The 26,257-nt window shown below is 36.8% G+C and overlaps 1 protein-coding gene across 8 annotated transcripts in view; it reads left to right on the top strand.

The window, feature by feature from the left end:
• LOC134754202 (protein phosphatase 1 regulatory subunit 12B) overlaps nt 1-21,581 on the top strand; it is a 99,558-nt gene extending 77,977 nt beyond the window's left edge. For 7 of the 8 annotated variants that reach the window (XM_063690361.1, XM_063690359.1, XM_063690360.1 and 4 more), the window contains 4 exons: nt 9,546-9,701; nt 12,418-12,501; nt 13,664-13,762; nt 17,848-21,581. In XM_063690361.1, coding sequence (XP_063546431.1) covers nt 9,546-9,701; nt 12,418-12,501; nt 13,664-13,762 — 339 coding nt within the window. In that variant the 3' untranslated portion in view covers nt 17,848-21,581. The remainder of the gene's footprint in view (nt 1-9,545; nt 9,702-12,417; nt 12,502-13,663; nt 13,763-17,847) is intronic. The other variant, XM_063690355.1, reaches the window with a different exon arrangement.
• Nucleotides 21,582-26,257: the final 4,676 nt, after the last annotated feature.

Below are 26,257 nucleotides of genomic sequence, written 5' to 3'. Positions count from 1 at the left end.
GTTCTGTTGGGTTTAGTCCAGTTTCCTTACCATGTTTTGCTTTATAAGAAAAATCTGGTAAATATCAATATGATAAGTATGATATTTTTGTACACATTCCGAGATATATTACACGTGCCGAGGTGCGGTATAGGTAGGGGCTCTAGAGTTTAGCTCACGCACATAACAACAAAATAATGTAGATTTTGAAATATTCTTTCCTTTTTTCGCAAGTTGAACCACCAACTGCAAGTTGGAGCAAAAAGTTTCTTCAAGATTTTTTATCTTTTTTAGCTTAATATTGTGCGCTTAAGTCACCTTCACTCATTCATTCATTCAATACTGTTTTTGCGATTAGTACTCTGTGTAGCTGTGTGTGTAATCATTCACCTCACCTCAGCGTTACCTATATGAAATCGTTTGCTTCACCGCTATGTTACAGGTTCTCCTTTAAGTTTTAATTCCGGTATACCTAATTAACTGGATTTAGAAACAATAGAAACCGTTCGTATAAAAGCGTGCGCCTTTTTCTATCCGTGCGTTGCTCTAAATATAAATTCTATTTTCAAGTTTACACGCTATACATTTGTGTCGGGTAGTGACCCAAATACGCGTGTTTTGAGTTGATTGAGTTCGGAGTTTTGAAATCGTCCGCGTGCGAATGTGCCGCGAGCTTGGAATATTTGAATGATTTTGTACGGCTGTTTTTTAATGGGTTAAAGTCTACGTTAAATCACAGAATAAATAATAGTACTAGGTACAGAAGAATCACTCTCTAACAAAACGCGTCTATTACGACATTTACGACAGATATGACCGCTATGTAGCGCAAGCGCGATAATGGCGTTCGTACCGTAGCGGTGCGCGGCAATTACTATGGCTAGACCCCAGAATTGGGGGCGGCCGCATGTACTTGTAGCGGCGCGACGAAATCGCGGAGTAAGTCACGCCTGGTTAAGTGTATGGGATTTTAAACGTAACTGCTGTCTCGGCACTTCGTGAACGGTGTTTGTTTTTGTCCATATTCTTATAATTATTTAATTAGTTGGTTGTACCGTTAAGTGTTAACAGCAAAATTTTCATGCTACTGGATCGCAAAGTAAAAATATTATTTTTCATCATAGAGTAACTTATACTAGAGCGGTACTGTCATGGTAAATTTTGTAACCCCAGTAAATTCACTGCCATCTGTCGACACACTTTAAAACTAAAAATAAATATTTATAAAAATACGATAAAATGTATTTAAATATGGATAAATGATTTTTTTATTGTCATTAATTATTTTTATATGATTTTGACCCATATTCTTTCACTGGTATGCGTTAAAATTATAAATAACAAACGAAACAGTCAACGCCCTCTATACGAGTGTAGGCCAAAACTAGTGGCGCCATCTGATCGAGAATCAAATTTTCGTGATTTTCGAGGCACGTTTTTTCCTTAGACTGTATCCATCTATTACGGAGTTATATCTATCTTTGTTTTCATCAAACTTGCTAGGCGATGCGGTCGGTAAATCCAAAATTTCGACCTTGGGTGTACGAAATTAGACAGGTGTTTTATTTATTTCCCTCACAAGTGTGATGAAAAACATTGTGTGTGCCACGGGCGGTGCAGAAATTACATACTAACTCGTGTTAATTCTCTCTAATTAACTCGTTCAATTCGCACTCGTTCGTAGATTCTTTTTTACCGCCCTTAACATAGTGTACTAATTCGTAAATGTCTATATCAATATGTTATAAGTACCTTTAGTAACGCACAAAAATGACAGTAGTTTTTATAACGTGATCGTGAAGATACTTTTTAGCTATAAATTTATTTTTAAATAATGTTACGATATCTGTTAATTGAGCTAAATTGCGCCCCCTTTGTGTTATAAAAATGAGAAATGTAAATATAAATCGTAATTTCCCTAGTACCTAAACTCATTCATTTGCCATTAGAGACATACGCACGAAAGAGACAGTACTCAAGGACGGACGGAAATAAGGATTACTCGCTGTAGTATTGTTAGAATGGTCGTCAATCATTCGGTTCCTGAGTATTGGCAAGGGTAATGAAGGCCGCTGTTTACTTGTTACTACGTTTGTTTTGGGTTCCGTAGTCAAAACATTATCGTCCTTCCGTCCGTCTAAGCAAACTTTACACCCATTTGAACAGAACAAAGTGAGGATTGTGTCAATATTTTAATTAAAAAAATACATGATGACGTCACCACACTTTGTCGTTACAAATGCCATGCCAGAGTTAGCTTACTTGTAGCGACGCGACGAAATCGCGGAGTGAGACACGCCTGCCGGGGACTCAAAAATACAGCCAGTTTGTTGCAACTAGCCGGAATCACAATTAAGATTTGACAACTTTTTACGGTTTTCATTTTATTTCAAAACAACCTTAAAGATTCCAACCTGATTGGTGCATGCGGAATGAAGTGAAAGTCGTGTGTGAGATGCGCGCCAATCACCAAAACGATCGTGAAGGTCGTATCAAAACCAAAAATCGTTATATATATCAATCGGGCTCCGGAACTCTCGTAAATCAAGTTCGCGGGCGGGGCGGCGGGCACACCTGGATCATTCTCTGACAATATGTCTGCGGTTGCATCTAATTGCCACGATTCTTTTCATACATTTTGTATGGGTCGCGGCAATTATACCGCAGACATATTTTTTAAGAATCTCCCAGCTAGTGTTTTCCATGTGAGCTTTCATTACAGTGCTCGTGACACTTTATGACGTGCGTTTGTGTGCTATTAATAACTCGTACCTGCGCGGACGCACGCGAAGGGGCACACGTACCGTGGAAGGGTGTGTTCCGGGTTTTACGAGCTTTTATATGACTTGCAATAAGTACAAACTGTGTACATATGTAAGTTGTCTTACATACATGGGATAGGAGACCGGGGGTAGCCATTTCAAGTCGATGATGTATTAAAAATTACCTACAAGCTTTCATGAAACGAGCACCCAAGTGATGTTCAAATAAAATCCTTACATATATATTCATGTATTTAAATTTAATAATATAACAAAACACAATGAAACATAAATGTCATATAAGAAAAAAAATACAAAGGCCTCTACCAAGGTTTCTAGTGCCCAGAGCTCCAGGCTAGTAGTGAAAGAAAAACAAAACTTTTAAATCAATAAAGCTTGTCCCAGAAAAGAATGACGCATACTAATTTTCACAAAATCTTACACATCAGTTAAATTCTAACTGTTTTATGGTAAATTCTTGTTACCAATTTAATAAAAAACATGCATGTACGCATGTTTTGAGTTTTTGACTTTATACTTACATCCAGAAATTTTGTAATTTTGTTGTAATGGCTGCCATCTGGTTTTGAACATAGGACTGTTATTAATTTTTAAGCTTTTTTCCATTTCGAAGAAGTTTTTAACTTACTGCTTCATACGAGCCCATTATTTTTCAATGGATCGTAATTCAGAGCAGTTGGGAGGAATGAGGTGTTTTTCCACAAATTCGATATTGTTGAGTTAGTACCGCTTACTTGGATAATGGTAGATGTGGTTTCCACTTCAGTTTACTATTTTGCATTTTTGTTAGGTACTTTTGTTTATATGTACGTCTTTATTGAGTTTTGTTTTTAAGACTACACTGTTCATTTGTACGTTTTGCACTTTTGGCTAAATATAGTACCTACAGACAGAGTAATAGGCGTTTTTTTTTGCAACGCAGCTATGATGCTCTTCTCTGTATTATTTATTAGAAAACCCGGGCTTATGACCATTTCCAGTCCGCCATCGTCTACTATCAGTTTCTTAGAATTGTTTTAACACCCTTTGAACAGGTCTCAGTAACTACTAGTTTCATTGCTAATTTTTCGTGGAAAAGTAAGTTTGTAATTCCTCGATTTTGTGTTTGATACAAAAGACATTTTTTTTCTGGGACAAGCTTTAAAAAGCATTGTTAATTAAACAGAAATCCCAAACCTATGTGCTTTCGACGTTACAAGACGTAAGCTCAGTAAGACTGAAACTGGGCGTTTGCAGCTTATTGTAATCAATAGTTAACAGACGCAACATAACTGACATTGAAAACATCGAGCATTAGGTAAAGCTTCGCGTAGGGTTGTAGAGAGTGCGTCCGTAGACAACGTTAAATACAGGTGATGGTCTCACGTGCACGTCACCGCCGCGCCGCCGCGGCCGCCTCGTGGGCGGCAGTCCCAGCCCAGCGTCCGTCGCGAGCGCGCGTCCGTCGCACGCCAACATGTCTCGCAAACAAGACAGATACTCCTCCCGACCGAGGTCCCTCACCACACACTATGGCTCCTCCCCCAGCGTCCTCGGCTCCATGTTCTCCAGCCCCTCACAGTACAACCCATACTCCAACTATTCCAACTATGGCTCCAACACCTACAGAAACTACAACCCGTACAGTCCCGGCTTCCAGCGCTCCAACCCCGCGATATACGGGGGCACCAGCTCCGGCTACGGCGGGGTTTATCTCAGCGGAGCTTTACTAGGCTCCCTCAACATTATGACGCCAGTTTTAAAAAAGTTAGACAAGAAGCTCAAAGACAGTAAAACGAACTTTAAACCTAAAGCAGTGCCGCCGGCTAAAGTGCCGGAGCCTCAGGAGGTGGCTGACGTGCCCCCGGTGCGGCCGGAGAGGAAGTCGCGGTCCGCGAGCCGGAGCAACCTGGACAAGGAGCGCTCTAGGTCGCTCACGGCCATCGAGCCGGGGGGGTACCTCAACGCGCGAACGCTTAGCCTCAACTCGCTCGCCTCCGACGGATATTGTGTACGTAACTGTTTACATAGTTATAAAGCTTGCGATTAAGTTAGAAAGTAACATCGTCTGTTAATTAAAAATGTATATTCTATGAAACTACGTAATCAATATTAGAACTTTCATGACAGTTAGTTGTCTATTTACAACGCATGACACGGATAAGAAGTTAAAGCAAAATGTTATTTGTTTATTTTGAGCAACTCTCCCTAAGATAATTTTGCTTGCCTGTGTATAAAGCACAAATGGTCAATAACAATAAATTATAGTAAATATATCATACAGTTTAATTACCTGATAACGAGTGGACGCAAGTAATAAAGAATCACTACGATGTTAAACATACGCGTGGACTTTCAAATAGGATAAGTTATATGTAAATTATTAACATTTATTATTTAATTTTGAGCAATATCCAAACTAGTCAATTATACAGGGGGATCAATCCAAATGGGTCAGTAGGGAGAAGTCAGTAACTAAGAGAGATAGTGAGTAAATGATGTAAATTTTTTGCCTCTTACTCTGATATTAAAATTATTCGAGCGAGTCTATAGTAGTATGAAAAACTTTTGTATGTGTTTGTACTATATTGCATGTGCATTATTACCACGTAATAAATACCTGTTTTCCATGAATCATTCAGTGACATATTGAGGATAAGCTCTTTTCATTTCAACATATACATTTGTTGCATTCTGGAGATAAATCAAATCCGCTGATGAGAAATATACAGTAGCATTCCTATTTACTTACGGGCATTCATTCAAAAATTCGTGAAATTAGACTTTATATCATGTAAACAATGATTGTATCATTATCACGACCATATATTCTTACGTCCCATTCACTGCACGTGGCGATATAGGCAGCCACGTTAGCACAATGCGGATTGGGGACTTCACACACACCAATTAATCTATTTTATAATTATTGAATTTCTTATTTGAAAACACTAGGCGAATCTTACCAACAATAAAACATAGATGGATCGATGTTTCGCCCTCGTTAGCCTCTGGTTTGAAAATTAAATCGAATCAGTACTTTAAGGGGCCCACTGACTATCAGTCCGCCGGACGATATCGGCCTGTCAGTTGTTCGGAACTGTCACATTTTTGTTCTATCTGACAGGCCGATATCGTCCGGCGGACTGATAGTCAGTGGGCCCCTTTACAATTTAATACCCACCGGGCTACCGCGAAAACTCGGACAAACTAATTATTTTTAAAATGTACCTACCCTAGTTTGATAGAATTGTCGTTTTCATATATTATAATTTTGAGAAAATATTGAGAAAACATAACTTTTGTTTACATCTTGATATTGTTTGAGTTCATGACTATAAATAAACACTTTTTTTTACTCGTCGACTGTAATTGTTGAATTAAGATTTCGTATACCAAACTGTATTCATGTAGCTCCCAAGGTTTAGTCAACTACCTATATAATGAAATTGACCAATTACAACTCGCTCGGTTAAGAGAGGACGAAACAAAACGATAGCTCAAATTAATTATTTATTTTAGGTTGTATAGTAGAATCAATTGCTTTATAAGTCAGAAACGCGCATGTGACACCCTTAATATAGCAACATCCATAGACTACGAAAACCGCTTAGTGTTGCTTGTTAGTCTCTATAGGCTACGGTGGCCAAAATAGAGAAACAAACTGTCTAAAAATTGAATTTAGCGCGGAGCAAGTACCAGGGCCACGAGTTACAAGAGTGTCGTTGACCTACCCGCCGGGCCCCGGCGGCCGGGGCGCGGACGAGTATGAAGGTATCGCGGCTGCTCGCGTATCTTAGCTGTATACTTTTGGCTTTACCTATATGAGTCTACTAGTTTAAAGTATTATTTTTGCTGACTCATAGAAAAGGTATTGTATACAATAGTGATATAATTAAGCTTTTCAATCTCGTACCTGACTTAGGCAACTCAGCAAGCTCCGTTGCCTAAACACGGTACTCGATTGAAAAGCTCTCCATTATCACGATTGTATAAAATACTATTGAGTGTGGCATTCAAATATGTCGAATGGCCTAACCTAAGTAGTTAGTAGTTGATAAAGACGATATTTTGCTTTGTATATTTTTTCATCAACGTTACCTACTTTTTTCCAATGTCATATTTAATAGAGGGTGCCTAGCGTTACGTAAACCTCGTAGAATTGACGTGAGCACTAGTTTTTTCGCTTAATTACCCATATTCAGCACCTTTGTTCCGGCGATAAAATACTGTATAATCTTTTTTTGATAATTGGTGCCTTGCCAAACATTTGGTGGATCACCCACGTTTTGATTGTTTGTCTTTAAGCTTTCAGTGACTATGATAAATTATATGTGCGTTACCAAAAATATATATGACCAGTTTTTCCTGTGCCATCGACCGGGTTAAACAACTCGCGATGTATGTTAGGTACTAGTAGTACTTTATTATTGGTCGAGACCGTACTTTTATGCTGCGAAAAGTCCTTCTGGCTTTATAAATTCTGACATTTTACATTTCAGGAAAGGATGGTGAGCTTTTCTACACGTATATTGACTAAGGATAGGATTATTTCTCTTTCAGTCTTATAAATTTCGGTATTTCACCATCGCCTCCTACCTATGATGCCACCCGGTCGGTGATAAGGACAAAGCATGGAACTATTTTCTCTTTCCTCTTATAGGAATCGCAATAAGGCTATCTTTCTCTATCAAAGAGTGCCAAGCTTGCTAAGGCGAGATAGAACCCCTGGAATCTCGCTCGCAATAACATATTGGGTCAGCAATGACAATTTAATTTTAAATTTAAAAGCCCAAGGTCGTTTTTTGCTGGAATCCCTGGCTAGCCAAGTGACGATAGAAAACGCCAATTGAAAATAAAATAATGTATGGAAATGATCACGTGACTTTTCGTTGCATTTGTCATTCCGATAGCTAATTTTTTTCTTTTCGATCAGCATTAGTTCACGTACGATTGTCATCTTAGCTAGACCTAGCACAGACTTCCCGTCTTTGTCTAACTGTATTAATTAAAGAGGGACGGGTAGTCTATCTCGTGGGTGAGATACTGTCGCGAAAATCATGTGCTAGCCCGGGAGGTATAGGCAAACTTTAATGAATTAACCAATCCCAGTAGAAATCCAATAATGACACAATATGTTGATTGATCAGTATAGAATACCTTAATTTATTGAGACTAATAAAAATGACCCGTAGTTTCCAAAAGATCCGCTTGCGCCGAACTCTTGAGCAAGTCAATGTAATAAATCATAGATCTAAACTACCTACATTTTACAAACATACGAATTACGAGTAGTTTCGTGTAAACATTTGATTGATCCGCGAATAAAAATACCCTGCCAACTTGAACAGATACTTGCATACTTAACCATTTCTGTTGCCGACCCTCTTCATACACCTTTATTCGCTGTTCTACCTATAAAACGAGTTATTCGCGGTCCACGGTTCTAATTCCAGATCCATCGAAACAGTTCAACATCTAATACGTCATCTTTCGCGCACACTTTTAAATGGGGTTTGACAAGGTCCCACTCGTAATACTTCTAGGAGACGTGTTTGAGTCATTCTACGGCAAGAGTAACCGCAAATCACCGTTTTATTGCACGTTCCTTTTATCCAGGATACAAATTTAAGTGTGAATATACTCGTAGGCTCTGACCACGCTAACTTTGCACAAACTACGCACTTGAAGTAGCACTTGTGAAAACGTAGCGTGGGCAGACTATATCTTACTAAGTGCTGTTGCTTTTCATACCTAGATCACACCAGACACTTCAATTGACACCATTAATAAAAATAAGACACGCGATAAAATCGCGACTCGCTTACTTTTTTCGTGGAAAGACTCCTTATACAGTTAGTTATTATATGCAAGCCAAAACGTTAGCCCACAATCATACGGTCACGTTTGGTGTATACCAAATGTAGTTTAGTTAATGGTGCTCTATGGTCCATGTCATTACTTTGTGGACATTAAAACTTAATTGGAAATTTAAAAACGGATTCTTATTTCGTCTGATATATATAAAAGCGAATTCACATATGCAGTCAGCATCAAATATAGTGTCAAAGGTGTGTTAATATATTTGTCCACTTTGACCGTCACTATCTAGTTCATGTTGACAGTACAGTAGGTACGATAAATACTTATGTAAAATATCTATTCCATATTCTTTTAGGTCCTTAGGGCTTGAGTGGCTTTAAATTCTAAACATACAGAAACTATAATAATTTTTGTTATGATCATAGAGGTGTTAGCGGCTCTGCGCGTTCCTAAAATATTTTGATAGTTATAAAAAACGTTGACCTAACAGCTGAATTTTTAATAAAGTGATTCACACAAAGGTTTGACAACATGTGTTCCTGATTTTTATAGCAGATCGGTACTTACTCACCTGGCGTGCACTTGCGGTTAAGGTTGAGGTACCTGAGACACTTTAGATAACGATCGTTCTGTTGACTCAGCAGTTGACTGACTACTACTGACTACATCCTCTTGTACACATTTATTTAGCAAGTTTTATTTAGAATAGACCTACCTACCTTTAGATTTACCTTTGAAAACATCCTCGAGGCCTAACTTGCAGAACACATTTTTTATTTTTTATTAGTCTCGTTATTAGTTGAGGTATTCACGTTCAGATCTCGTGGGCATATCGCATAAGGCTCGCTAACTGCTAATATGTATACCAGTTTCCGACCGATTCAAGTATGACGTGCTACCAGTGCTTTTGACAGGTCTGAACGCTCGTTCCTTAATCAATCTTTGGAACAAACTTCTAACCGTCTTGTTATCAATTTCCAGTCGGGAAGCGAGCGCACAGAGGACGGCGAGGATCTCGACTACAAGGCGCTATACATCGCGTCCTCCAGCGAGGTCCGCCGCCTGCGCGCCCTGCTAGCCACCTCCGAGCAGCAGCTGCGCGATGCGCGCGCCACAATAGCGCGCACCAGCCAAGTGGTAACACAACTATCATTACTAGAGCCCACATCGACTACAAGGCGCTATACATTGCGTCCTTGAGATCTATAGCGCGCACCAGCCAAGTGGTAAAAACTAGTTATTATCAGCAATAGCAATATGGCGCACAACGACTACAGACGCTAAGCACCTGTCCTCCAGCTAAGTCCGCCGCTCGCGATTAGCAACCACAGCCGCTGTAGCCAAACGGTAACAGAACAAGCTCGCTCACAGAGCACAGCGACTACACATCGTGTCATTGAGCCCTATAGCGTTTATGCATACCAGTCCAATGGTAGCATAACTAGTCATCATCGGCTACAAGGATTTAAACGCTACCGTCTTCGAGGTTTGTTGTGCTAGCCATCCCCGACCGCATGAGTTCACGAGCCGCAAGAATTACATATTCACACCTGCTGCCCATTTGGTCTGTAGAAAAGTAAATTTCTTAACAAAAAAGTACACTCTCAGCTCCTATTTTACAATAGGTTCTTAGTTCCAGTCCACAGCTCGAGTTCTAGTCTAGGATAACACAGCTTTGAATTTATTTATTGGCAATGCTTCGCGATGTTTTTCTTCAAGATTCCCGATGTTTTCCACCAATGAAAAGCAACATCATCATCATCATCATCATCACGTCAGCCGATAGACGTCCACTGCTGGACATAGGCCTCCCCCAAGGCTCGCCACTCCGACCGATCCTGTGCCGCTCGCATCCACCGAATTCCCGCGACCTTCACCAGGTCGTCGCTCCATCTCGTTGGAGCAAAGCAACATAACTCTCGAAAAACATTGGAACACGCGGGGATTTACCCCACGACCTCCGCTTTAAGAGCCAGCGCCGGCAATGTCGCGATGCCTCCCTCTCCAATAGTGGGCTTAAAAAGCAAGACTTCCGAAAATAGAGGATGGGGAAACATTATATATCTGTATGATTATGTATTACTCCAGAATGTGACGTGATTTATATTTATAGAATTATAATATTATTTAGTTATAAATTACCCTGCTTTTGCGACCTTGAAACCGCTTGGTAGTTTTAGTGCAATGCCAAATTGATTCATTAGTACGCAGCCCATGCAAATGTTTTAATACATCTTACACGTGTCCACATGCACTTGAGAATTAAAAGGTTACATCTTATTTAGTTGCATTGCCAAAGACTTTTGAGAGTTGTTTTACAGTAATTATTTCTTGTACCTAAGCTTACTTGTTGCAACCTTTTTGTTCTTGGATTGTGATCATCCTGGGAAAGACCGGCTATAACATTTTTGGTTGAGAAGACCGACATACGTACTTCGCTCAGACACAGCCAGAAAAGAAAGAATATTCTGCTCTACCTACCTTTTGTAAGTGGAGTATATGTACAAACGCAAGATTAGAAGCGACCAATATGCTTGTAGGAAGTATTACGTGATAGACGTTCTTCACCACATTGACATTGTGTGTTGTCCCAATTTACTGACTTATTATTTTACAAAAAAACATTACCCTCCTTCTGACGTAGTTGGGTAAAAATTGTGTTTTTTTCATAGACGTTCTTTACCACATTGACATTGTGTGTTGTCTCAATTTACTGACTTATTATTTTACAAAAAAACATTACCCTCCTTCTGACGTAGTTGGGTAAAAATTGTGTTTTTTAAACATACTGAATTATCTAGAATTAATGTGCCCTTTAGTTTAGTTACAAGCTAGTATTCATCACAGATCCCTATATGTCCATGCTTGAGCATTTCTCTCATACATATATTATACCTAACGTTTTTAACTTTAACGTCAGCAGGGTAAATTGTGATATTTTTAACTTAATGAGAACGACGTTCTTTATCGTGTGTATAAATCTTTGACTGCATCTTTTAATCAGCATTTAGTGTTCATCTTAGTTAGAGTGAAAACAACAGCAAATTCTAAGGTTAAATACTTTGTTAAAACAAGTTCCACATTCATTTTGCATCGCTTTTACTAAACTAAGCCCAATATAACCGAAGAAGATACTAGATCTATGAAGTATAATTTATACAAGCCAAGCGAAATGAACTATGCATATTCATAAAATAAAAAATACATGCGTGATAACTTTCCTCACAATGATAAATTAGAATACTATTAAGGTGATTTATATATTACTATAACGACATAGAAATCATATGTGTGTTTTACATGTCTCTTATTAACTTGTATACTTAGTCGAAGTGTCAACCCTAGATGGAGCTACATTATATACACATATTTGCGAATTCTGCCTAATGCCACTACCTCCTAATAAATTTTATAGTACATATGGTGCTACTTTCTCGCACTAGTGCGTAAAAGAGCACTTCGTGCATATGTTGAAAGTTTAAACGGCCATATGTACTGTAAAACGTTGTACGATACACGTGCGAATAGGTAATTCGCAACTGGTGTCGATTTAAAACACTCCCTGCGGTCGTGTTTTAATTTATCGCCACTCGTTTCGAATTTCCTCTTTTCCGCACTTGTATCGTAAATAACTATTCCAGATTCCAGCTGTACCCTAAAACCTCGACGTCCAGAATTAATCATCCCTAGAATTGCTTTACAACTAGCTTTGTATGATATAAATTGCTAATTGGCCAGCCACAGTCCTAAGGACAACCTGCGTTGCAAAGCTCTTCTAATTATATTCCCGACCAAGCGCTGATTGTATTCATTACGATGAACATCGTCTTATAATTTAATTTCTCCTTTCCAGAATCAAAATTCGCTCTCAGACATCGAGAAACGTGAGAAACGAGCAATGGAGAGGAAACTATCCGAAATGGAGGAGGAATTAAAGGTAAAACATCCTATCAAACAAATGATACTTGACGGATAACACAGTCCTTGCTTGTTAAAACGACATATTTGACATTGATATCCCTACACTAGATTTACATTTTGCCTACGTACTGAAATAAATATAGAAATCTGATTAGAGCACAAAAAAACCGACCTAGTGCGAGTCGGACTCGCGCACGTTTGTTGTATGGGAGCCCCACTTAAATATTTATTTTATTCTGTTTATAATATTTGTTATGGCGGCAACAGAAATACATCATCTGTGAAAATTTCAACTGTCTAGCTATCACGGTTCATGAGATACAGCCTGGTGATATACGGACAGATGACGGACAGCGGAGTCTTAGTAATAGGGTCCCGTTTTTACCCTTTGGATACCTAAAACCACGGGAATTGTGCTGCGAGCGACTCAGCCGTACTGCGCAGCAGCTACGTCAAATATTGTAATGCGTTGTAAGATGCTTGACATATAGAATTGTACTTTAGCTGATCAAAACTTTAAGTGACCAAAAGCGGGAAATTGTGTATTAGGTAATATTGAAAGGTGCGGGTGGGGTATATTTATAGAGAAGGGATAACTATCAGATATACACTCATGTGGGCCGTTTTAGAAGTCAGATATTTACTAAGAGCTCTTCGTCTGTATTTTTGAGTATACAGCATTTTTAATCATTCTTAGTTAGAGAAGGGTTTTTGTATGAATAGTTTTAATAGTGACAGAAGGCCATTCTCTCTATTCTCAGTCTACCTACAACCAAAAATCTTGTTATTCATATATATGACCTGTTTATGGTATCTTCAAAACATAATTGAAATTTAGAACCGGGGGTTCTTCGAGAGGCTGTTCAAACTCTAGTACATTAGTAGCCGATGGGATGTCTAATTATATGTAGAGATCGGCCGACTAATTGGAATTATTTGCCAACAAGTCAGCGATTAAATTTGTGCTGGATAGTCGCCTACATTGACTAGTCTATCACCTTTGCTACTAAAAGACATTACGTTATATTTGACAACTTCAACTTGAGCCCCAACCCTCAATACCTGACAAGCAAGGACTGTCTTTAACGTTAATATAAACACATATATCACACACACCACAATCGATATAAGTACGAATATGTAATAAGTACAACAGTAAACAGATGTTCGTTTTGTAGCAATTGCAAAAGCTAAAAGCCGAGAACGAACGGCTGAGGGCCGAGAATCGCGCCCTGACGCGGGTGGTCAGCAAGCTTACAAACTCGGCCACGAAATAGGTAAATTGTGTTGAAGCGTGAGCAAGGCCGGCGGACCGGGAATAACAACTACTTGTATCGTTCAAAGTACTAGCAGCAACGATAACTGATGTGAAAGAAAGTTGTCCCAAAATGCCCATTCCATTACGTCACGTTTTAGTGTGAAAAAAATTCTCACTTGGTATGTGCGTGACGTTGTGGAAACTACAATTTTCATACAAATTTTTGGGACATTTTTTTAGAATCAGGATTGAATTAGGATATAATGACAAAGAGATAGAGCTAGTTTATTATTCAAATAGGCATATTAAACACCAGGATCGGTGTGAATCAGGTTTTCAATATTTATTTTAGAAAACGCCCATCTACAGTTAGACTAATTATTAGTTAATTGTGTAGAAGATGGTACGGTCGAGTTCAAAAACATCCTTAACAAGCTAACCTTCCAAAAATATATTTACACGACCTTATTGTCAGTGTGTTAGAGGCGTGTAAATATATTTACACGGCCTTATTGTCAGTGTGTTAGAGGCGTGTAAATATATTTACACGACCTTATTGTCAGTGTGTTATAGGCGTGTAAATATATTTACACGACCTTATTGTCAGTGTGTTATGGCGTGTAAATATATTTACACGACCTTATTGTCAGTGTGTTATAGGCGTGTAAATATATTTACAAGATCTTATGTCACTGTGTTGTAGGCGTGTAAATATATTTTTTTAACGTTGGCTTGTAAAGATGTTTGTGAACTCGACCGTACAACTACATTGTGAAAATAATTAGATTTGTAATTAAGTTAATTGATAGTCAATTCAGTGCTCAATGAATTTGTTATTTTTTTCATAAGGAGTTTGAAAGACTGCCATTATAAATATGGACTGTCGGTATACTTGTATTTAAAGGGGCCCACTAACTATCAGTCCGCCGGACGATATCGGCCTGTCAGTTAGAACAAAAATTCGACACTTCCGAACAACTGACAGGCCGATATCGTCCGGCGGAATGATTGTCAGTGGGCCCCTTTACTATTCACTTGACCTGTATACTTTGTGATAGCGAATATTTTAATACATTATTAGCTTTTATTCGCGTATATTGATGATTTTACTATTAGCCTCATTACATGCCGAAGCAAATAGAAAGTTTAATATTATTGTTTGAGACTATGGGCAATTTGTACAATCGAATATGGTGGCGGCAACTGTCATCAGAATCATCAGTTTCCTCTATAGCAAAATGTTAATGATGACAAAACGCTTTAGTAAAACCGACCCTAAGTAATACTTAAAAAAATAGACATGTACTTAGATATTTTTTTAAAATGTTAATCAAAATTCACTTGGACGAAACAAGAGTTGTCGATCGGCCGTCGGTCGTGACGTCACTCAGTGTCGCGCGCCCCCCCCACTTAATGCATAATAACTGTGTGTTGGCAAGCATGCTTTTGATACGTTTCGTTTCTAACATGCGTCCGATTTGTCTACGCTCACGTACGATAATCAATAATATATATTTGTTGAAGAAGCTTTGACTCCGAGTATTTTAGACGATTAAATACGTAGTAGCGATATGAAAAAAATGGAAATCAAACTACGAAGAAAATTTGATAAATTATTTGTGTAATGTTTTTAACGAACTGTTGTTGCTGTTTAAACTGTGCAGTCATTCGTGCGAAGCTTTCACTATTATAACAATTGCTTATTGAGTACAGATGTAGGTAGTGCATAATAATTTTTTTTCGTATTTTCACGGAAAAGTACGAACGTGTCTTTCTATTTCAGTCAGTCTCGGTACATAAAGTACTGAGGTTGATTGAAGTAGTGAGGTTCTCTCTCATCTGAAAGTTTTGTATCTTAATGTGTTCATGTAAAATAACTTTACGGGATCGGGATAGGCCTTACATAGTTCTCAATACCTCGAATATTCGGGTTAGCGATATCTATAGATATTTTATCCCACAAAATCGAATGGACCATATTTGCGTAGTCGTTATTGATATGGCATATAAATGGTTTTTATTTAAGCGACGAAGCCGCAAGGAATAATAAAGGCGTGATTAAACATGAGAGGTTGCTTTAGTTGCGTTCAATGTGGGGGCTCAGTTGCTCCAATCTTTTTAAATATCGTATGACGTAGACTTTTCGGCGTGCACTGTGTTTTATCAGATTACGTATTTATATAAAATATGTTGTTTTAAATCTATAATAAAGTAAAATTAATATGATGTTTTTTAAAGTGTATATTGCAAGCAATTAATGCAAATTAAGTTTTAGTCTAATTGGTGGAGACTTGCTCTTAAGTTGCCTTTAACAAATTTAAACGACGACATTCAGTCAACAGAATATTGAAGGAAATAGTTCAAGATAGTTCGAAGATATCGAAACAGACATATGTATTCATAAAAAATATATTTAAAAGGATTTTTTTAAATGGAAGTGCCAGTTATTATACGGTGAAATGGTCAATAAATATAATAATTAATTTTGTGTATGTCTTCCATCCTGAAAAGTTGCACACTTCTAAAGAATAAAAAAAAAAATAGTCTGCATGAAACACAGTGCGTGCAGTGATCGCTAGTGTGCTGCATGCCTTGTAATGTGTCCACGCGGCGGTTTCATCCATACGTAGCTAGGACCATCGTACGAACACACCTGCCCAAATCGTATATGGCATAATTCAGAATGGATTGTTACTAATAAACTCGACTAAGTTTTAAAGTACTCTAACATCACGGAACCTCTTGTACATACCGTTTGACTGTTTTTTGGCCTTATCAGAAACGAATCCTACGACTATTATTGTCATTAATGAAAAAAAAATACGCCTTGAAAATTATTTTTGGATTACAATATGAGAGTTAGAACTAGTCCGAGTTTTCATGAAAAACACTCAGAAGTAATCTGGCCGAAAGCGAAGTTTGTTTTGATATTCGGATAAATCACTATTTGTGACAACACTACTGAACACATTTTTGACAAATTTAATGTATATATTGATAGTATTTCTGGCTGACATCCTGTACCTGAATTTGCTAAATATTTACTGCAAATGAAGTTATGTTTGGTTTATTTTGAACACCGCGTCCGCATAGCAACTTTTTCTTTAGATAGATAACCTGAATGCCATAAAATATTTGCTCCTCAAAAATGTGCTCATAAAGGTGATACCGAACTATCAAATAATGACATAATCATAATTTCAGTATTAACTAAACAAAACTATACCTCTATCCAACATCTACGGTGTTTTCCTGTTGAGTTCCGAATAAAAATTGGTGGCTCAGTATGATGTGCCATTCAAAGTGTTATAAACTTACTGTATCCCAAATTGAGAGTGGCACTATTTTGATAAATTTTTGTGTAAAATGGATTAATTTCAATAACAAAATGAGTTCTGTGTTAACAAGACGATATCTTCCGATGGACACGAAGGAGTTAGTAGTGTATTTTTGTCAATTGACTGTAAAGATATCAGCAAAGATGAGAAAATAATAAAGACAGATAGTTATTTAAGTTTTTGTCCCCATCAAATAATCATATTTACATGTACTGAGTCATGATCTTGAATTTGAAAGTAATAAAGATAAGTCATACTGAACAACTTTCCTCACGGGACCAACCACATAATCGAGAAAAAATGTTTTTATAATTTTCATATTGGTCCCATGGAAGGATTTGTTAACCTCTCGAACGTGGATCCGCGCAGGTTTGGAATTCTAATTAATTATTTACATTAGAACTCAATACCTACTAACGTGGATCCGCGTTCTGGTATATGAAAGGTTAATTATATATGTATTACCGTTTTAATCACTTTGATATTGGCATTCAAGACTCCGTCCGTAATGTACCAGTGTTTTGCGTGAAGGTGACGATGTTGAAGTAGAAACGGATCCGATGCACTATACAAAATTAGACTTAGGAATCGGCCACGAAAAATACGACTTCGAATAACGAAAACCTTGTATGGTGATAGATGACAGCCTTAAACCAATTTCATTTGAATCAGTTTTTTCGTATTTATTATAGGTCTTTATTATTTTCTCACCTCTCTTATCCCTATTATAGTCCTCATATACTAACGAATTATCTTAAATTTTCAGTACCAACAAGCGCTCCAAGCCGAAAACCAGCGGCTAAAGGACGAGAACGGAGCCCTAATCCGAGTGATCAGCAAACTGTCCAAGTGAGCGCGGGCTTGCACAGGGTGGCATTTGAACAGTATTTAGCGGCACTATCCTTTGCTCATATCAAGTGGTACCTAGTCTAGCTTCACACCGCATAATATGTTATCTGAAGTAGGCCTGATGTGTTTTAATCTGGAGATGTGTTCGAATGATGAGTTCTAGCCGTTCTACTTGAATCACTAATATTGGTCCGATTTATATTTGAAATTAATTTATATTGAAGTATTGTGTTACTCACGTCTTTAAAAACAGTTGCGTTGACACGAATCCGTAAACTTAAGAGAAAAGCGGATAGTTGCTTTTTGTAGTCTCTCCGATTTTTCTTTTTTCCAAAGTTGTTAAATAAAAAAAAAAAAAAAAATAAGTCTAGTTCATCATTATAGTCTACAAAATCGCTGAAAAGAAATAAACGTCCACCTCAAAATACCTCATTAATTGTAAGAGGATCAGTACCCTGGTTTAATTAGTATCACCATGACATTTCAGTCTCGAGAGTAAAACACGTCAGGTAATATAAAATGAACTAGTATCAGAATCAGAGGTCCCCTTTGGTTGTCCTTTACGTGCCTCGCCTGACTCATTGATCTGGACTCGAAAAACGTTTTCAAAATTTCGGAAAGATGTGTAAAATTTTGACGAAGATCAACTGAAACAGAAACCGGCTATTGCGTGAGAAAATAAAACATAACGGGTGTTCAAAACATTCGGATAGTCATTTTATTGGCGAGATTAAAACTATGGATGAGATCGTCATAGTATCTTATTTTCCGCGATAAATATCTTACCAATTTTTATAGAATAATTGTAATTTTACAAACACGAAAACGAAGCATAATCTGGTTTTCTGTTGTCCAAAAGATTGTCCAATATTTGCATTTTTTTTACATATTAACTAAGAAAACCTTAAGGCAAAGAGAGAGAGTGACGTGTTACTGACAATAATATGTATGAATTCAGGCAGGCTAAGTATACGACGGTCATTGAGATGGTTTACTCAAAAGTGGGAAAAATTAGCTTTTTAGGGTGTCACTGCGCGTATCTATGCCGAATCGACTTAAGCAATGAGCACGAAGCAAAACTAATTGCAATTAGGTATATCGCATTATAAGGAAATAAATATGTTTCTGTTCAGTTTAAGCCGATATTACGGCTATGAAAAATATGGTGACACTCTTAAAACCCTTCGCGCAATGTTTATTTTGCATACATCAGTGAATGCGGACGAGCATTGGCAGATATATGTCCGTATTGTCCGTGCCGCGGTGTGAAGTTATATTCCGTTTGTATTTCTGTTTGTTAACTCTAGTTGTATTACAGTCGGCCGAATATTTCGACCGGCTCTTGCCACAATATTTGTAACCTGATGAATTTTTTTAATGATAATGTTTCAATTGACGACCGAATATCAAATTATTAATTATTGTGAGTTGATTTTTTATTCAAAAATGCATTATAAAAATTAAATTATTAAATGCATTATTTTGAAACCAAATAATATACAAGAAAACGATCGTCGATTTACATTATTTATTAATGAAATGTCATCGGACAATTACTCAAATCAACTTAAAAATATTTTATTCGTCATTATCATGAAATTATTTTTGTAAGGCAAAATGTATTTATGTTGAAAGTGGTATCAATTAGGATCAGTGTCTGTAGATTGTAATTAAGATTTTCATTAACTAAAAAAAAAAACAAATGTGCCTCTATTGATTCTTCCTTTTACGTTATAAAGTATTATAATAATATATTTATTGTCAGACGTACTTAGGGACAGGTCGGTGCGGGGTCGTGTGCCCTAATCTCAGTACACCGAAAGAAAAAATAGAACAGTAATCTTATAATGAAACTCCGATATGTTGTACTAAGTAAGAGTCAAGCCAGCCGGGTATAGTGGGTATAGTCCCGTTTATCCACTACAATTTTATCCTACAACTAAAGCTTAGAAAACTTGACTGTTGCGTTCGCCGTAATCTACGAATAGTGTAAAGTATCTATTGCGTGACAGTTCATGTCATGTTTCTTCAAATGTTCGTTGAATTATATAAGCGATATTTGGTTGACAATCGTAATGTATATTTGTATAAGAGTATTTGACATCATCTCTTCCTATTATATTATGAGATTAGAGTTATCGAAATAATGACATTAATACTACTGTCTGTGCAGTCACCTCCAGTATTTGAGCGGGCGACTGTTAAATGTGATTTTTATAAAACTTGACATGAACTTATACAAACTTTTTTATACACGTTAGAACTATGATTCATTGAGTTCCCCGCTTAGATGTAAGTGGCGGTGACATCGGCTTACAAATCATTTGTTTCACAAAGGTTCCAAATCAGTTGTAAACATTCATGTGACCGGTCCCGTTGTGAAGTAAGTGTTGAATGAATGGTAATACGCCGTCCCTATAGAGTCCGCAGTGTTGACCCTGATGTATTCCTAGATAATATAAGACGTGTAAAGTAGATTAGTTTTATGTTACTATAAATCGCGCTGCTGCGCCTAATAATTTCGTGTAGTTATATATATCTCGAATTACTAATATCTATTTATATACGCATAGTGTTTTTAAGCAATAGTTGAAAATTGGAAATGTGATATGTTAATTTTGTACGCACTGATAAGCATGTTATATGAATTTATTTGTTTTCTCTTGTGTATATTTAATGTGAGCATCGGACTTTGAACGTTTCGGGGCCATTCGAAGGACTCCTGGTATTATATTATTCATGGACTATGGAGTTACATTACTATTATGACCAGAACAATACTTAACTAGCACGCGTTAATATGATTACAATTATATGCTTATGGGATATCGAAGGTCCTACTCCTAACTATATAACGATAAACTATGCAAATACTATCTTAAAGTTACACGCTTTTTGCAACGCGGGACTTTACATTTGTGACAATAATATAGGAACCCCGACCCCTCAGGTGGGTATTTGTATAGTTTTGGCTGAGCGTGGGCGAGGTAGAATATAGTATGGAGGATTTAACATTGTGTGTATCAAGTCGTAAGCGCAAACTACGTGCATGCATTCATTTAATATAATTCATTTAAGTCAATTCAATTAATTATTCGCATGATCGTATACATAGTATTATGACAGGCCTTATTTCAATTAGGTACCTATAGTTTAGAATGACGTAACCTTGATTATGGAAAGGGCTCGGTGAGTGGATGAAGTGAAGCCAGCGTACTCAGCTTAGCCAGACTAGTCGCGCGGCGTGGCCTCGCCTGCCGCGGTTGCTTGCTACCCGACATCCTAAACATAAGGGGAGCATGCTTTCTGATAAGTATTTACCTTTTTCGCTCTGACGTGTAATTGCGTCCCCTCTTTAATTAGGGGACTTACTAAAATATATATAGGGGATACTATTCATTACAAATAATATGAATTATATTTGTTTAACTAATGCCGCTCGTGCGTATGGTTTAAAAGCAAAGAATGTAATAAATAAAATTATATTAGTTTAATGTTATTTAAAATGTTTACAATGCCGTCAACTTGGTCTATTGTATTGTATAAATTCGTAGCATTTTTTAATTTAGCGATTCTGATTTTTGTTCATTAAAGTTTTTTATTTATTTCCAGAGATAAGAGTTAAATGAAATAAATATCTTGATTAATTTATTTTTTGTTTTGTTTGTTTTTGTTCGCTTATTTCTTTATTATTCCTAATTAGAATTATTTTTGCCTTTGAATAATAGGCTGAATATTTTAATTATCAGTTTAATTGTCAGAATTGTCCTGCAAAATTGCGCTCAGTCAGTTCCTATAGAAAAAAATGGCTATGGTTTAGCAAAGTTTGACTATGCGTCGAGTGATTAGGCATAGGCTCTCGAAACGATACTAAAAATCGTGCCTTTATCTATCTATCTCACTGGATTTTGGCAATTCGTACGGATTAAGTTTTTGTCAAACACTTTGTTGCGCAAACGGTAGAGCAGCGGTGTAGCTGATCCTTATCCTTTGCCATGCTTTAGCATTGTTTTCTGTATTCCTAATTCCCTATATTATTTTTAAATATAATCATGCCAACATTAGGTTAATGTTATAAACAGCCAAAATGTTACAGCAGCATACGAATGGTTAACTTTCTTTGTATGATAAGGATTCTGATTGAATTTTTAGTCATCATTTTGGGCTAATTTGCATTTTTTCGAGAACGTTTTTTCTGCTCTATACAGCACAACCGAGGTTTGAACCGACGAATTTGACCACACCACACATATGAAAGGATAATCGATTTAGCATGGGCTTCCACAGAATTCAGTATTGGCTCAACTTATGTGCATAACTTCTGCATCTCAGCGGCACCGTCACATAATTAGATAGGAATAATCTGTATGTTTTTTTTAAATTCTATTTATATTAAGGAACTTGCCTTGTTCTCTGTTCATTGATTTAGTAACAGCAAAGAGAATGTACCATGTAAAAAGGTAAGTACAGCGAAAGTAGCCAAATATATCGGAACAAATCTTTACCATGAATACGAACGTAGATAAATGTTACGAAATCTATGGTCACTATAGTTGCTGTATTATTAAAGCAGTTCTGAGGTGGCCCTGCTGCATCACAATGACACTCAATGGTAACAAATATTCTACACAACATTGGACTTAAAGCGATCTTTAGACATAGCGACACAGTGGTCCCACACTGGCTATAACGCAGTGTGATAGGGACAACATAATAAAAAAACTGGAGCACCATAAGACAAAACTGATTTCATAGCAAATCAATTTCGCACGCACACACTCACTTATCGAGTTTGAGCAATTCACCTCTCGCATTAGGCCCAAGTATACTTTTGAAATGTATATCAAACTAGCATCTGCCATAGTTTTTCCCATTAATAATATTAGTAGGGATGAATCGTCATTATCTCTAAACTATGATGACGCTGCATTCAACTGCATCACCAAATCTAACCGAAATATTGAGATATTGTACAAAAAAAAACAGGAATCCAAGAACCAATACATACCTAATCTATAAACCTGACAGCTATTTTATAATGTTGACGGGTTTAAAAGGTACTCAATTACCAAATTTCCATTTATCTATGTACATTACAGTAATTAAGACAGTTTACCTTTACAATGTTACATACATATTAATATTATACTATTTAATATTTATAAGATATATCAACGTCTTTTGGAAAATGGTGTTCATATGTACCAAAAATATCTACTTCAGATAAACTATTCATACTATTTAACTTGTACCTAAACTGAACTAAGTATAAATTATATGTCATATCAAGGTAATATGTAAATAGTTAGTCGTTGAAACATGTATATTTTAAGGGCCGGTTGTACTAACCGTCGGATACAGTATTTACGTTTGCTAAGTTTGAAGTGTATGAAAATGTCGACAGTTTTCTTTATATATTTTTACCCTGTAGTGCAATATGTCCTAAATGTACAGTCAACGTCCAATATCTATAAATACCAAAATTATGATAACAGACGTGTTACCATAGTTTGGCCACTTTTACCGTCATTTATTTATTCGATGCTGACTGTACAAGACTGTAGACTCTAGTAATGAAAGTGCTCAGAATAAAGCTTAACTTTTTGGCACTGCAGGATGTAACCGTGAACTTTATTCGTGGGTGGATCAACTTATTTTTGTTGTTATTTTCTCCCTTCAGCCAGGCGACTATGCTTATAGTTTGCTGTAAAAATGTTATAAGATTAGATGGGGCAAGTGAAACGCTTGTCAGCATCATTGGCCACATTATCCAATAACAAAATAGCAACTATAGAAAATCGTCCTGTACTTAGATGACCCCTCACGGAAAGGGCTTAGAACTTAAATAAAAATGTATAGGTTATTTTAATTACCATTAAAGCAAGGTTTTAAGCATCCAAGAGTTTTAAGCATGGAGACTATATAAAGGAGTCAAATCTCTATGTACGAAGTGTCCATCAAAAAACAGTAATTAGGCGGCGCCACCATACACCGAAATACTACCAAAAACAACCTAAGTAATTTGGTCGAGTTATTTGTTGCCTTATATGCACATATGGTTCATGTTATACTCATGTCCCAGAGCCTAACTAGCGCCACCGGAGAGATTAGGAACTATTATTTAAAGCTGAAAGCGGTCACTTTTGCAACAATTCTGCTATAAGAGATTGGCATCCTTTCTATACCATCCATAGTTTTAAGAATTACCCAGGAGTCTGTAACCATGGCAACGAATGACAAGAAAAACCTGATTCACCCTCGTTCGTTCATCTATTTGCGCTTTGAGCAACACCGGCTTCCGACACGGTATTTGCGTCTATTGCTGTTGCAAATTCAAGCGATAAAATAGCAGTAGTAAACCACAGTTAACGTTTTCAAAATGTTTCATCTTTTACGGTTTGTGTAGTTTTTTGGACTGTACCTACCAACACAGGTGCCTTGTGACGGCGAATTTTTGAAGACTGCTTTTCCTGCTGCTTTTTGACTCTTCCATGTTTTTATAAGCTTTTTATTAACTTGCAATGTACATATAGTACGAATTATCTGTAATGATTTTTTCGCCCAAACCCTAAGCTGTTAAACATAAGGCATTGTTTTTTTGTGCGCCGCGGTGGCTACCTCATTTCTCTACAGCACTAAGGGGCCTAGTCACCTTGACTAGGCCAGTCAAGGTGACAATAATATATCGATAAACGCTAAAAGAAAAGATAAAAATGTATCGGGATGACAGATGCTACGTAGTCACAAGAGTATCCATTTAGATCTAGGAGGATATAACCAAACGGAGTAGCCATTAACAGGCGTTCCCCTCTGTCGAAAATAGTCGGCCAATGGTCAATTGGTCATACACAATGTATGGACTGACGTTTATTTGACGTGGCTATCTTGACGTTATGCATACATTTGACGTTGCCCTCCCCCGCAAAAATCGGCACTTTTTTGTACAGAAAATAGGGAATATTACGCAAAACTCGGCATAAAGGGCGTCACTAGCACAATTATAGGGCCTATCGCGAAACATGAAACTCGAAAGTTTGGTTTCTGCCTCTCTATCATTCTTGCGTATTCGATCGATAGAGAGGCAGATAACGAAATTTCTATTTTCGCGTTTCGCGGTGGCCATCTGTAAACAAACCACTTTGATGCATCAACGACATAGTAAAAACTTTACAAAAAACTGCCTTTAAGTTATATTTGGTAATATGTATTTGTTTGAGGTGCGTGAGATCTGGGGCCTAACAATAGTTATTTGTTGAATAATTTTAAATTATCTATTATGTATTTTATTTGTTGAATGAGTTATCTATTATGTATTGGTATGAGAGTATTATTTGTTTCGATTGTTTTTTTCTGTCAACGTTTGTCATATTGGCTAGGCTCCCTGATATTATTATCGCTGACTTATATTCCAATCCACTGTGAATATGATAATAATGTATATATATTTTATATTACAGGATTAGGTTATATGTTTGTAGATAGACGCCAATTATAAACATTTACATCATATGTTAAAGCTATCGTTGTCTTCTGTAATGTCTTGTCAATTTTATACAATAAACTAATTGGGATTAATGCTCGGCTTTTATTAATATTTTTAACCTATGTAATGATAAGGAACCTGACATTATCTATATTATGATCAGCTGGTTTTTTTTTCTTTTGTTACCTTTAACACCCACATGCACCATTCCACTAACCCGGGTTAACCGTGAGTTACCATGGTTACCAGTACAATTTGACACTGGGTCAACGGTTTAACCGCTTAACCCCGGGTTAGGGGGATGGTGCAAGTGGGCCTAAGAAAATCTAGTGCATACGTACTGGTAACCAGTGGTTTTTTTCTTAGTAGTTGGTGGAAATAACTCAAATTAACGAAATAAAAAAAACTTTCACATTGAACTCATATATTTCAACAAATCCATCTATGAATTATTTCGATTTATTCTATAAAAAAATAACAATATTTAGGTATGCTTTATACAATTTATTCCTAATGAACACTTATTGGAACAATTGAACAAAATGTAGGTATTTTATTGACAGGTTCTGACAGTGCAGTGCAGGCAAGCCTTATACATAATATTATGCATAATGTAGTAACTCGGGAGTCCCAATTAATATTAGTGGCACTTACACTTTTCAGAAACTGAATGGTATTTTAAATAAGTGTACAATCAAAAATTACGAAAATTAAATCATTATTGCATCATTCACAGTAGTTTTCTTCTTGATCTGTGTATAAACCAAAAACATAAGTTCAAAATTGCAATAAGTATTAGATTTCTTTTTACATTATTATTGTCTAGGTACCTATGATATAATTT

The sequence above is a fragment of the Cydia strobilella genome, chromosome Z (assembly GCF_947568885.1).
Source record: "Cydia strobilella chromosome Z, ilCydStro3.1, whole genome shotgun sequence".
Classification (NCBI taxonomy): domain Eukaryota; kingdom Metazoa; phylum Arthropoda; class Insecta; order Lepidoptera; family Tortricidae; genus Cydia; species Cydia strobilella.
This window is presented reverse-complemented; position numbering and strand designations above follow the sequence as displayed.